The sequence below is a fragment of the Hemicordylus capensis genome, chromosome 7, assembly GCF_027244095.1.
Source record: "Hemicordylus capensis ecotype Gifberg chromosome 7, rHemCap1.1.pri, whole genome shotgun sequence".
Taxonomy (NCBI): Eukaryota; Metazoa; Chordata; class Lepidosauria; order Squamata; family Cordylidae; genus Hemicordylus; species Hemicordylus capensis.
The window spans coordinates 29,472,728-29,485,713 of NC_069663.1; the positions used below are offsets into that span (position 1 = coordinate 29,472,728).

General features: G+C 67.0%; 1 protein-coding gene across 4 annotated transcripts in view; it reads left to right on the plus strand.

Annotated features, from left to right (window-relative positions):
- Positions 1 to 12,986, plus strand: part of SPTBN4 (spectrin beta, non-erythrocytic 4) — a 51,840-nt gene that overhangs the window by 35,105 nt on the left and 3,749 nt on the right. For all 4 annotated transcript variants that reach the window (XM_053267209.1, XM_053267210.1, XM_053267212.1 and 1 more), the window contains 12 exons: positions 2,602 to 2,826; positions 3,571 to 3,660; positions 3,885 to 4,163; positions 6,034 to 6,164; positions 6,250 to 6,454; positions 7,354 to 7,731; positions 8,296 to 8,540; positions 9,861 to 9,999; positions 10,381 to 10,465; positions 11,230 to 11,426; positions 11,575 to 12,203; positions 12,497 to 12,590. In XM_053267209.1, the coding sequence (XP_053123184.1) occupies positions 2,602 to 2,826; positions 3,571 to 3,660; positions 3,885 to 4,163; positions 6,034 to 6,164; positions 6,250 to 6,454; positions 7,354 to 7,731; positions 8,296 to 8,540; positions 9,861 to 9,999; positions 10,381 to 10,465; positions 11,230 to 11,426; positions 11,575 to 12,203; positions 12,497 to 12,590 (2,697 nt within the window). The remainder of the gene's footprint in view (positions 1 to 2,601; positions 2,827 to 3,570; positions 3,661 to 3,884; positions 4,164 to 6,033; positions 6,165 to 6,249; positions 6,455 to 7,353; positions 7,732 to 8,295; positions 8,541 to 9,860; positions 10,000 to 10,380; positions 10,466 to 11,229; positions 11,427 to 11,574; positions 12,204 to 12,496; positions 12,591 to 12,986) is intronic.

Here is a 12,986-nt window from a genome sequence, read left to right on the forward strand (position 1 = left end):
GGCTGGAGGAGTGGTGGGAGGGATCAGCCCCCAAGGCAGCCCTGCAGGGCCTGCGGTCAGACTCCTTGCCTCCAGCGAGGTCTCTCCGGCCACCCCCAGTGGACCTGGCTCCTCTAGAGAACAAGGGGCTCGTCGTGGCCCTGATGACTGACAATAACTGGTGTCTCACTTTTCGAAAAAGCGTCCACAAAGTGGTTTGGCTAAGAGAAAGAATGAGAACATGAGAAAAAGCTTGAAGAGATGCCTCTCTGTCCCAAAGGGGCTCCCAGTCTAAACCGAAATGAGCGAGAGAGACCAGCAACAGCCACTGGGAGGGATGCGGCTGCGCTGGGGCTGGATAGGGCCAGTTGCTCTCCCCCTGCTAAACGTAAGAGAGCCCCCGCTGGAAAGGGGGCTGTGTGGCCCTGGGAGCAGGGCTGATGGCGGACCGGGGTGGGGGTGGGGGGCCACAAGAGGGCTCCCTGCCTGGAAAAGACTCCCAGGGAGGCCCTGGGAGGGAAGCTGATCACCCCGCCCTGCTGCTGCTGCCGCTTGAGCAGGCACCCCTTGGCTAGCAAGTGGGGCCGCCGCCGCTGCCGCCGCCGCTGCTGCTTCCCGCCTGGGCTGGGGCCCCTCGTGCTTTCTCCTCCTTGTGTGGGCCCAGCCTGGGGCTCCCCAGCCGGGCAGCCGGCCTCTCACACCAAGCTCTCCGTTTTCCATCCTCAGCAGCCCGAGGAGGCAGCTCAGAGTTGGCCCTTGCTCCTCATCATCACATCCTAGTGCGGTTTGTCTCATCACGCTGCATGGCGGTACAGTAGCCCTTTTCTTTGACTCCATCCGTGTGGCGGCATCCTGCCCCTCTGCTTCTTTCCGTTGTTGTCTCCTCCTCCTCCTCCTCCTCCTCCTGGCCGGCTCCCCATTTCCCCACGGAGATGGGGACCGGGCCTGCCCCTCCGCTGCCCCCTCCCCTTGCTTGTCTCCATCTCCTCCTTCTGTTGGACGTTCGGTCGCTCTTTCATTCCCCCCATGAGGAAGTCTTGCCAGCTGCGGAGTAGTCTTTCCTTCCTGCCTTCCTCCCTGCTGCCTCCCTGGTGGTGCGGAGGCCTCGTCCGTCCCGGTGCGCTGCCCCCTGCAAAGGCCGGGCCAGGAGGCGGGACACTGAGGAGGGGGGGAGCTGAGCGCAAGGGGGGCGTGCTCAGCAGCAGCTGCAGCTGGGGCAGAGCCGGGTCCCTCCTCCCCAGCAGCTGCTGCTGCTCCTAGTTGCTGAAAGAGGCTGGAGGAGGAGAAGCTCCTCTCCGGCCCAGCTCCTGCTCCTGCTCCTGCTCCTGCTGAGCACACACACACACACACACCCCCTCCAACCTGGGTGGGAGTGGGCTCAGCTCCTGACGGGGGTGGGGGGGTGGAGCGGGGGCTCCCCTTACCCAGCTCAGGATGGTCGTGAGAATGAGCCGCACGTGCAGCAGTCCCCCTGGGGGTGGGGGTGGGGGTGGGGTGGGGGGCAGGGCAGGGCAGGCGCCCTCCTCTCTGGGGAGTGAGAGGCGTCAGCCCCCCTGCTGAGGGGACCCGGTGGAGCCCGCAGAGGTCCTTCTCCTCCCCCACAGTCAGACAGGCTCGGGTGGCCACTGGGAGGCTGCCCCCAAGAGAGCTTGCTGGCCAAGGTGAAGCCGGGCGGGACAGAGCCAGGGGCCCCCGCAGAGGACGGGGCCTCCTTGGCCCCCAGAGCTCCAAGGGCCGTGGAGAGGGAGGCGGCTCCTCAGGCCGAGTGCAGGGGAGGGGCTTCTCCGGGGGGGGGGGTCTTGGCAGCCCGGCTCTCTGGGCCGGGCTGGGGCGCCTCCTTCCCCCCCCCCTTCCTCCTGCCTGTCCGTGGCTGCACAGGCGCTCCGAGTGCCTGCAGAAGCAAGACCCTGAGCCGAAGGTGGGGGGGGGCCTCGCCAGAAGCAGGAGGGGGGGAAGAGCCCGGGAGTGGCCCTCTGCTGGGCCGGGGTCCCGCCAGGCCCCGGAAGAGCAGCTCCTGCTTCCCTCTGGAGTGCCTCTGCCAGCTTGGGCTATGGCTGCTGTGCCCTCCCACGGCGAGGGCATTCTGCCTCTCTCCCCCCTCGCTGCAGGTCGCCCGGAGTGCCTCCGGGGTGGGTGAGGGGCTTGCAGGAACCCCCGACCAGGCCCCTGCCTCTGGGAGCAGATGGCGTGCCCGTCCTCTTGTGCCAGTCCAGGGCCAGACGGCCACCATGGCAGAGGACCTGCCAGCCCACAGGAGGCCCGGCTGCTGCCGCACCCGCACCCCTCGGAAGGGGGCCCAGTGGGGAAGCCAAGCTGCTTTCCTTTGCCAGGGCCAGGGGTGGGTCCATTTGCTGGGAGCTGCCTGGGAAACTGAGGCACGCCCTCCCGCTGCCAGCGGAACGGAAAGCCAGCGCACCTGGCCCAGGTGAAGATCGCCCCCGGAGCAGCGCCCAGGGGAAAGCAGTGCCCTTGCCTCCTGGGGAGAGGAAGGTGCCAAGAGAGCCTCCTGCAGCCGCTCTGGTGGGTGGCTGCAGCGGGCGGCCCGAGCCCAGCGCCTCCCAGCACCCCTTCTGCTCCCCAGTGCTGGGCGGGCAGCCACACCTCCTGCTCTCTTTCTCCCAGAGCATGGAGACACAGGTGGAGGAGTGGTACAAGGAAGTGGGGGAGCTGCAGGCCCAGGTGGCCGCCTTGCCCCTGGAGGCCGCCAGCAAGGAGATGGTGGGCGAGCGGCAGGACACCGTCGGGACTCGCATCGTGCGCCTCATCGAGCCCCTCAAGGAGCGCCGGAGGATCCTGCTGGCTTCCAAGGAGGTGCACCAAGTCAGCCACGACCTGGAGGATGAGCTGGTACGGGGGGGGGGGGCCTCGGTGGTGGGGGGAGCCGCTCTGGGGAGGAGGGCCTGGCCGGGCTGGGGGAACAACCCCACCGTCCTCCGGAGCGGCTCCTCCTGAGGCCGGGGGGGTGAGTGGGGGGCGCTGCCAAGGAAGGCACGGCTGCCTCTGCTTTTCGGCAGGAGCTCAGGTGGCTGCTTCCTCTCCTGCCTCACCCCAGAGCCAGGCTGCCTGCAGGCTGCCATCCCTCAGGTGGAGATGTGCAATCAGCCGTGCCGCTCTACCTGGTGAGTGGCCAGCCTGCAGGCAGCACGGCTCCCGGGCGGGGCAGGTGGCTCCCCACTGCTGGCCGGGCTGTCGAATCAGGCAGGGGCGGCAGGGGCGGTGGGCTCTGTGGTCCTGGCGGGGCTGGGAGGAGCGCCCCTGCCCCAGGCCTCCCTCCTGCAGGGATTCCGCTCCCAGGGGTTTCCTTTGCGAACGCGAGGCCTGGCAGGGAGGCCAGGGTGGCGGCAGGAGTGGGGTGGGGGCCTCAGCCCCAGTTGCCGCGGCTCCATCTCCCCGGAAGCAGCTGCCCGAGGGGCCCAGCTCAGCCCCAGGGGGCTGCAGCCTCTCCCGGTCAGCTTGGGGGAGCCCCAGGAGCTGAGACGGAGTTCAGGGCACCCAGGTGGGGCTGGCGGGGCAGGAGGGAGCGCCCGGCCCCGGCCCCAGGGCTGGGACTTGCCCCTTGCCGGCCCAGCCCTCAGCCCCGCTCCCTTCCAGATCTGGGTGCAGGACCGCCTGCCCTTGGCCACCCTGAAGGACCACGGGAGCAACCTGCAGACGGTCCAGCAGTTCATCAAGAAGAACCAGGTAAGGGGGGGGCCGGCCCGGGCCGCGGTGCTGGGGAAGGGTCTGCTTTCGGTCTCCAAGCACTCTTGCCCGCCAGCCCTCCGGGGAAGTGTGGGGCCAGGGACGTGCTCGCCCCTGCTTGGAGGCATTGCCCTGCGGAGGCTGACAGCTGCGGGGGGCGGGGAAGGGGGGGCGTGCCTGGCCAAGGGCTTGACCCGGGGCTCCCTCCCCCCCCCACTGCCCAGACCCTGCGCCGGGAGATCCAGGCGCACAAGCCCCGGATGGAGGAGCTGCTGGAGCACGCGGGGGCCGTGGCCGGCCTCAAGAGCCCCGCCGTGGACGAGGTGCGGCTGCTGCTGGAGAAGCTCTCGGCGCTCTGGGCGGCCCTGCAGGAGGAGACGGAGCGGCGGCAGCAGCTGCTGGACACCACCTACCAGGTGCAGCAGTACTGCTTCGACGTGGCCGAGGTGGAGGCCTGGCTGAGCGAACAGGAGCTCTTCCTGATGAACGAGGAGAAAGGCAAGGTGGGTGGCCGGGGGGGCGGGCCGGGGGCGAGGCCTGGCCCTCTGCACGTGGCCAGAGGCACCTTCATGTTCTTAAGGCGTTCATTCTTAGGGAGAAGGGAAGCCGTCTCATAACCGAGTCAGAGCCTGGGTCCAGCTCGCTCAGGATGCTCGACCCAGACTGGCAGCGGCTTCTCCGAGGCTGCAGCCAGGAGTCTCTCCCGGCCCGATCTTGGAGATGCTGCCAAGGGGGGGACCTGGCTCCTTCTGCAGGCAAGCAGGCAGGGGCTGCTCTTCCCAGAGTGGCCCCATTTTAGATTGTGAGCCCTTTGGGGACAGGGAGCCATTTTAGCTATTCATTCTTATTTCTCTTGTCTAATCTGCTTTGGGGACTTTGGCTGGAAAGGGGTCCCTATGAAGTATTCATAGCCGTCATAGTAGTGTCCCTTAAGGGGAAGAATATCTCACAGTGCTCACAGATGTAGCCTCCCATTCAAATGCAGACCAGGGTGGAGCCTGCTTAGCAAAGGTGACAACTCCTGCTTCTTGCCACAAGACCAGCTTTCTTCCTGTTATGGGCTAACCCCGGAAGAAGCGCAGCCTGGCGGGGGGGGGGGCAGCAGCACGGCTTCTTGCTACTGGCGTCAGGAGGCTGGAGCACCTTCCTGGGGAGCAGGGGGGCACACCGAGCCGGGGGGGGGGCCCTTTTAGGGTAGGGTTCGGGTTAGGCAAAGGGTGGTTTTGACTGAGGCTTCTGCAGTTGGGCCCGGTGGGGAGAAAGTGGGGAGAAGATGTTTTCCTCCCTGCTCTCCAGACGAGAAGCAGCGGCCCTCCCATGAAACAAACGGGCAGGGGGCTGAGGGTGGGCAACGGGGCGCTTTCCAGCCGAGCTGCTCAACAGCAGCAAAAGGCCTCCCTTCAGGCAAGTCGCATTCGAAAACGTCAGCAGCACCAGGGGGAGCAGAGTCTTGCGGAAACAAACTACCTGGGAAAACAGCAACTTTTTAATGCCGAACACACGACGTCATAGCACTATATTGCGGCAACTGAATTCAAGACCAGGCCCTGGCAATGTGAACGGCCCCCTGCTGTCCGCGTAGGGGCTGCGGGGTCACAACGCAGGGAGTCTGGAAGCACAATTCCGAGACCCGACGTGAGCTCGTTGCAGGGTCTAATCTGGAAAGCGGCCAGGAAGGCCTTCTTCACATGGAGCATCATTGGTCTATGGAAGTCACTGCCACAGGATGTGGGGATGGCCACCAGCTGGGGTGGCTTTAAAAGGGGCTTGGAGAAATAAATGGATGAAGAGAAGGAGGGTGAGGGAAGGTCTTTCAATGGCTGCTAAATCCTGGTGGCTGAATGGAACCTCTGGGTCCAGAGGCAGCCTACCTGTAAGTCCCAGATGCTGGGGACCTACGAATGGGGAAAGGGGTTGCCTCTGGGGCCTTGCTTGGGGGCCACTGTGAGATGCTCGGCGGCTGGATGGGCCTGCTTGGCTTATACTGTACAAGGAGGCTTCCCCTGCACCTTTTGTCTTCTGGTGGTTTCGGATCAAGGGCTTCCTGTTTCTAAGTGCTGGGCAGGGATGCTGATGCAGGGAAGCGGGGATTGGCCAGTAGCAGCTCATCCTTGGGAGCCCAAAGAGGCAGCTCAGGTGGCTCCTCTCTCTTCTGCCCCGCTTGAGAGCCATATTGCCCGTGGGCTGGCTATCCGTCAGGTAGAGCTGAGTGGCTAACCTGATGAATAGCCAGCCTGCTGGCAGCGCGTGGGAGGATGAGGAGCTACCCAAGCTGCTGCCTCCTTCCCCGGACGAGCCACGACTGCGTTTGCCAGTCTAGGGTGGCTGGGCAGAGGGCCTGGCTGAGTTTGCCCCCCCTGCCCCCCCCCGCAGGACGAGCAGAGCACCCTGCAGCTGTTGAAGAAGCACCTGATGATGGAGCAGACGGTGGAGAACTACGCCGAGACCATTGCCCAGCTGTCGCGCCAGTGCCGAGCCCTGCTGGAGCTGGGCCACCCCGACAGGTAGGGCAGATGCCCCCTCCTGCCCCCCCCACGGCCCCACGACCCCACGGCACCCCCCGCTCTGACCGGCCCCTCTCCTTGCCAGCGAGCAGATCAGCAGGCGCCAGTCTCAGGTCGACCGGCTGTACGTGTCCCTGAAGGACCTGGTGGAGGAGCACAAGGCCCGCCTGGAGCAGCAGTACTGGCTCTACCAGTTGAACCGCGAGGTGGACGAGCTGGAGCACTGGATCGCCGAGAAGGAAGTGGTGGCCGGCTCGCCGGAGCTGGGGCAGGACTACGAGCACGTGACGGTGAGTGGGGCCAGGGGCGCCCCCCCCCGGGAAACGCAGGAGGGCCGGGGCTGACTTGGCCGTCTGTCTGCCAGTCTCAGCTGGGGCTAGTTGGCTGCCTGAAGTCGGGAGCCCAGCGGGGACCAGAGGGGGCTCCTCTCTCTCCTGCGCTGCCAGCAGGCCGGTCATTCTCCAGGCAAAGCTCTCCTGGGTGGATGGCCAGTGTGGGAGGGAGAAGAGCAGCCTTTGGCTCCCCCGGCTCCTTAGGACGAGCTGCGACTGAGTGAGAAGAGGGCGTTCTGCATATGCTCAGAGGTGCTCTCCCCTTCCTACTTCACAAGAGATGAACGGAGACACCTTCCAGGGTGCCAGCCCTGGAAACCTGGCCCTGAGTGGCCTCTCCTGGGAAGCAGCAAAGAGGCAGAGGCTGGAGTGCAGTGGCAGAAGGTCCCAGGTGTGCCGTGCCCAGCTCAAGGGCGCCCCGGCTGTACCAGGCGTGCTGGCGGGGCTGGACCAAGGGGCAGAGTCAGTCGAAGGCAGCTTTGCAGGAGAGCCCAGAGCGCACAAGGCCCTGGGTTCAGATCCTGGCCTCTCGAGTGAAAGGGATCTCAGGGCTGGGCTGGGAAAGACACCCGCTTGAGAGACAAAAGCTGCTGCCAGTCCGAGCAGGCAGTGGTGGGGTGGGGTGGACTGTTGGCCTGATCTTTGGAAGGCAGCTCCTCTGTGTGTTCCGCCCAGCGAGAAAGCATGTGCAGACTGCCGTCGGTTCGTTGCTCAGCAGGGGGACGAGGGCAGCCGGAGTGCGTCGTCCCACCCCCGCTTCCTAATCGAACCCCCCCCCCGCCCCCGGTCTGTGTTCCCTCTGGTGTCTCCACTCTGCGCACGGCACCCCACGCTCCCTGCTGGGCTCTGACCCGCAGCTGCTGCAGGAGAAGTTCACGGAGTTTGCCAGCGAGACGGGCAGCCTGGGCAGCGAGAGGATCCTGGCCGTCAACCAGATGGTGGACGAACTGATTGACTACGGGCACGCAGACGCCGCGACCATCGCCGAGTGGAAGGACGGCGTGAACGAGGCCTGGGCAGACCTGCTGGAGCTGATGGAGACGCGGGCGCAGATGCTGGCCGCCTCCCACGAGCTGCACAAGTTCTTCAGTGACTGCAAGGAGACCCTCTCCCAGATCGAGGAGAAGAAGCAGCGCTTGCCCGAGGTGGCCGCCCGCGAGTCCAAGGCCTCGGCCAGCACCCTGCAGCGGCTGCTGAGCTCCTTCGAGCACGACGTCCAGGTCCTGGTGGCGCAGGTGAGGGGGCTCAGCCCCCAGGAGATGCCACGGGAGGAGCGCCACCCCACCCCCCGCCAGCCAGCCAGCTGTGTTTTAGCCCTGCCCGGACCGGCCACCCGGAAGAGGGCAGCGGGTGGGGGGCCCTTTGGGGCAACCTCCCTCCAGCCCGATTCCATCTCCTTTGGCTCCTGCTTTGGTGCTGAGCACAATGTGGGCCAGGAGAGCAGCAGGGCCCCTCGGCTCGCCGGTGGAGGGAGGCCTTGCTTGGAGTCCCAGAGTGGAGGATAGGGGTGTGGATGGAAGCGGGCTGTCAGTCGGGCTGTGGGGCAGGTTGTGGCCCTGCTTGCCCCAGGAGGCCCCCCCCCCCCGCCGCCTCTTGGCTGGCGGCCTTCAGGTGCTCTGCCAAGAAGGCCCCGCTTTGCCCGTGGGTGGGCCTTGCTTGCCCCTGCTTGCTTCCTGCTGGTGTCGGGCCAAAGAGCAGGGCAAGGAAGCCCCTCCCTCCCTCCCTTCCTCCCGGAGGGCGACTCTTCCCTGCGCTCCACCGTGGCTCCTCACCTTCTGCTCCCGGCTGCTGCCCGGCAGGTGCGCCAACTGCAGGAGGTGGCCGCCCAGCTGCGGACGGTGTATGCTGGCGAGAACGCGGAGGCCATCGCCACCAAGGAGCAGGAGGTGATGCGCTCCTGGAAGGAGCTGCTGGGCTCCTGCGAAGATTGCCGGCTGCAGATCACCACCACCACGGACAAGATCCGCTTCGCCGGCATGGTGCGCGACCTCATCTCCTGGATGGACACCATCATCTGCCAGATTGGCACGGGCGAGAAGCCCAGGTATGGTGGGGAGGGAGGGGGAGCGCCCTTGGCAGGGGCCCCGCCGCTCTTCAGCCTGCTGGGCACCCACAGGAGGAGGGGCTGGAGGCTTGGGGGGAGCGGTGGGGGCCCCGGGCACCCCCTGGCCGGCCGGGCACCCTCAGCAGGGCTGGTGCCCAGAAGGAGCACAGGAGCTGCAGCCTGCTGGGCTCTCCGCTCAGTTGTGGCGGGGGGAGGGGGCGCCTGCCTTGCACGCAAAGGTCCTCCCAGGCATGGCCCCCAGGACCTGCCGTGGGGAAGAGCCCCGGAGGCCCGGCTGGAAGGAGCCTGCTCTGCCCCAGGCCTGGGAGAAGCGTGGCCAGTCAGACTGTGGACAGCGTCCAGGCTCGATGGGCCCAGAGGCTGACACTGGATGAGCCATGACCGGTTCTCGACTCGGGGTCCTCCTGGCGGACTCTTCACTTCCGTGACTTGCCTGTCCCTCGGCAGCAACTCCCCCTCTGGGGTCAGAAATGCTGCATTCTGCTGCCCCTGGAACAAACCACACACACTTTTCCAGGTGGCAGACCTCTGCCTCCCCGTCTGCCTGTTGTGGGGCACAGCCCATCATACCCCACCCCCCCCAGAGAGGAGTCACTAGAGCCTGCCCCACTTCCACAGGGACATGCAAGCTCTGACGAAGAACCCCCCTAGGCCGGGCCACAGAGAGGGAGGTTTCTCTCCCCCATACTCAAGGGTGCCTCGTGGCGGGGGGGGGGGAGAGACTGCCCAGAAGGCTCTGTGGCTGAGGGCAGGTCTGTGACCCCCAGTTGGTCTGGCCGTGGGGCCTCCCTGCCCCCCTTCAGCTCAGTCACGCTCGCACAGGAGCATCTGGTCGATCCGGCTCTAGGCGCCTGGGGCAAGTAGGCAGCTTGTGCGCATTCACACCCATCTCCAAAGCGCCTGGCACACAGCAGCGCCCGCCCCACGAACCCGTCTGTGGGGAAATGTTGCTCCTGGGAGGAGGCTTCTCCTCGCCCCAGCCAGGCCGGAGTGGCGGAGCTGAGCAGCACGGGGGGGGGGGGCTCTTGATTAGTTGGCGGGCTGTGGGGCGAGAAAACCAGGGCAGGAATGGGCTGCCTGTTTTGCTCTGACGGACACACCTGGGGAGGGGGCAGTTGACGCGCTTCGCCCTCCTGGGAGTGCCGTGAAGGCGGCTGCGGTCCGGGGAGAGCGGGTGGGTCGGAAGGTGCCCAGAGGGGTCTTCTTGGCTGCCATGCCTTTGCCCTGCCCCTGGCCGTGCCCCCACCTGGCCCAGCCCCACTCACCCTTCCGGTGGTGCCGCTTTGCTGCCCCGGACAGGGACGTGTCAACGGTGGAAGTGCTGATGAACTACCACCAGGGCCTGAAGAGCGAGATTGAGACCCGGAACAAGAACATCGCGGCCTGTGTGGACCTGGGGAAGACCCTGGTTCTGAACAAGAGCCCGGCCTCCGAGGAGGTGAGCACCCCCAGCCCGCTGCCTTGCCTGCCCAGGGCGGGAGGGGCCAGCCTCAAGGGGTCGCGCTGGGCACTGAGGCGGGCCCCCTCTGGGGCCTCTGCTGCCTCTCCTCTCCACTCGCTCTGCTATCAACTGGGGGCCTCCTGCTTCTGCCACCTCCCAGTTCCCAGCCTCCGCCCTGTGGGGGAGCCAGGAGGCGAGGGCGCCCCAGCCCCCCCCCCGCCTATCGCCCCCCGCCAGGAAAGTAGCCCGTGGAGGGCGAGGGCCTGTGTGGGCCCTGGCATGGCCCTGAGATGCAGGGGGAGGGGTCCTCCCCCCCCCGCCCCCGCTGCTGAAGCCCCTCTCCCAGCCTGGGTCTCTCTGGCTCCTCCTCCTCTGCAGATCAAGCTCCACCTGGAGAAGCTGATGACCAAGAAGAAGGAGATGCTCACCAAGTGGGACCAGCACTGGGAGTGGCTGCAGCAAAGTGAGCCACCCCCCACCCCCAGTCCCGGAAGGGGGGCCCCAAGGAGCGGGGGACTGGCAGAGCAGGGGGGGCGAGAGCCCAGGGGCCAGCACCCAAAGGCAGCTCCTGTGGTGCCCAGAGGTCACTCCTCCACTCAGGGCTTGGACAGTGCCGGACTCTGCCTGGCTCCAGCGTGGAAAGAGGGAAAGTGGGGAGCTGCCAGCCCCCCAGACTTCTGGTTTCAGCTGGAACGCTGCCATTGTGCACACTGGGGGGCCCAGAGCGGGATGGGGCTGCCCAGGCCCATCTAGTAGCCAACCCGCCAGGATGGGTTGCAGTGCGGGGGCAGCAGAGCAAAGGGCTGCCCTGGCTTGGTGTGGCTCCAGATTAGACCCTGCAATGAGGTCAGGTCAGGTCTCGGAATTGTGCTTCCAGACTCCCTGCGTTGTGACCCCGCAGCCCCTACGCGGACAGCAGGGGGCCGTTCACATTGCCAGGGCCTGGTCTTGAATTCAGTTGCCGCAATATAGTGCTATGACGTTGTGTGTTCGGCATGAAAAAGTTGCTGTTTTCCCGGGTTGTTTGTTTCCGCAAGACTCTGCTCCCCCTGCTGCTGCTGACGTTTTCAGTGCAACTTGCCTGAAGGGAGGCCTTTTGCTGCTGTTGAGCAGCTCGGCTGGAAAGCGCCCAGCACCTCTGGGGAGCATCCGGAATGCCGAGGCCGACTCTCCCCTCCCGGGGGGGGGGGCGGACTGACTGACAGGTGGTCTCCCTCTCCCCGGCAGTGCTGGAGGTCCACCAGTTTGCCCAGGAGGCTGTTGTGGCCGACGCGTGGCTCACCGCCCAGGAGCCACTGCTGAAGAGCCGGGAACTGGGCAACAGCGTGGACGAGGTGGAGCAGCTCCTCCGGCGCCACGAGGCCTTCCGCAAAGCGGCTGCGGCTTGGGAGGACCGCTTCAGCTCCCTCCGGCGGCTCACCACGGTAGGGGCCTGAACCACGGCGTGTGGGGGCTGGGGGAGGGGCAGCTGGGCTCCTCTTCTTTCGCGTGGCTGCCAGTGTGTGGCAGGAGGAGAACTCATTGGTGTCCCCCCCGCCCCGCCCCGCCCCGCCCCGCCCGGTTCTGTCCCAGATTGAGAAGCTGAAGGCGGAGCAGAGCAAGCAGCCCCCCACGCCCCTGCTGGGCCGCAAGATCTTCGCAGACCCCGCGGAGCTGAGCAGCAAGGCGGCCGCGCTCCTGCGCCAGCCCCTCTACGAGAAGGAGCTCCTGCGGGGGCGGCTGGAGGGCCCGCCCCTCCTCAATGGGGCCAAGCCAGAGGCCCTGGAGCGGGCCGAGGCCAAGGTGGCCTACGTGCGCCAGGAGCTGAAGCCGGAGCGGCTGCAGCCCAAGCTGGACCGCCTGCAGGAGGGGTTGGGGGCCGCGGCCGAGGCCACCGCCCGGGAGGCCAAGGGCGCCCTGGAGGAGGCCGGCCGGCTGGAGAGGCTGGCGCACCCTGTCGGGGCCCTGGTGGAGCAGCTGGAGGCCAGGGGCAGCCGGGGGGAGCCCCACGCCGAGAGGGCCCCCCGCGAGCGCCGGCTGGAGCGGCAGGAGTCGGTGGGCGAGCAGGCCGAGCGGCGGCGGGAGCGGCGGCTGGAGCGGCGGCTGGAGCGGCAGGAGTCGGGCGAGCAGGAGGCCCCGTGGCGGGAGAGGCACGAGCGGCGGCTGGAGCGGCAGGAGTCCAGCGAGCAGGAGGCCCCCCGCAGCGACCCCAAGGGAGGCGGGTGAGTGCAGCCCCAGCTGCCCCCACCCCCCGGCTGGGATCAGAGGGCTCAGGGCACCTGGCAGGGGAGGGCGGTGGTGCTTGGGAAGCGATGGCGGCATGGGGCAGGTGCTGGTGGGAGCGGGGGGGGTCTGCCAGGCAGGCGCTCTTGCCCTCCGCCCCCCAGATCTCAGAAGGGGGTCCTGGTCAAAGTCGCCCACCCCCACGCCTGCTTTCCCCCTCGGGGTCACGAATTGGGCTCCTGGAGGAGGGGCTGCTGTTGTGACCCCCCCTTCCTTGCACCCCCCCCCCCAGCAAGGCAACGCTGGCAGACATCGTGGAGCAGCTGCAGGAGAAGGAGTCAACGGTGCCGGCAGCAGCAGCAGCAGCAGCCGCCCCACCAGCCACGGTGGGTGAGGAGTGCCACGGAGTTTCTTCTCTCTGCTTCCTCCCAGCAGGCCCCAGGGCGCTGGGGGTCTGAGCCGGCTCTCCATGGGGCGGGGGTCAGCTGCCATTGACCTGGGGCCCCTCCTCCCTGGAAGCCAGGACTCTGAGGCCGCAGGGGGCATCTGCTGGCATCTCTCAGGGCCAGGTGGGGCCCCTGGAGGGTTAGAATCCTCCGCTGGGAAGCAGGGAGGAGGCCGAGTCCCTCTGACTGTCCCCCCCCCCCGCCCCGCGTCCTGGGCTGCCTCGTGCCCCATGTTTTAACTATGCAGTCCTGCGCATGTGCCGGGAAGCTGTTCTCGCCTCGCGGGGCAGAGGCACTCTGCACATGGTCAGCAGCACTCTCTTCGTTATTCCCTCA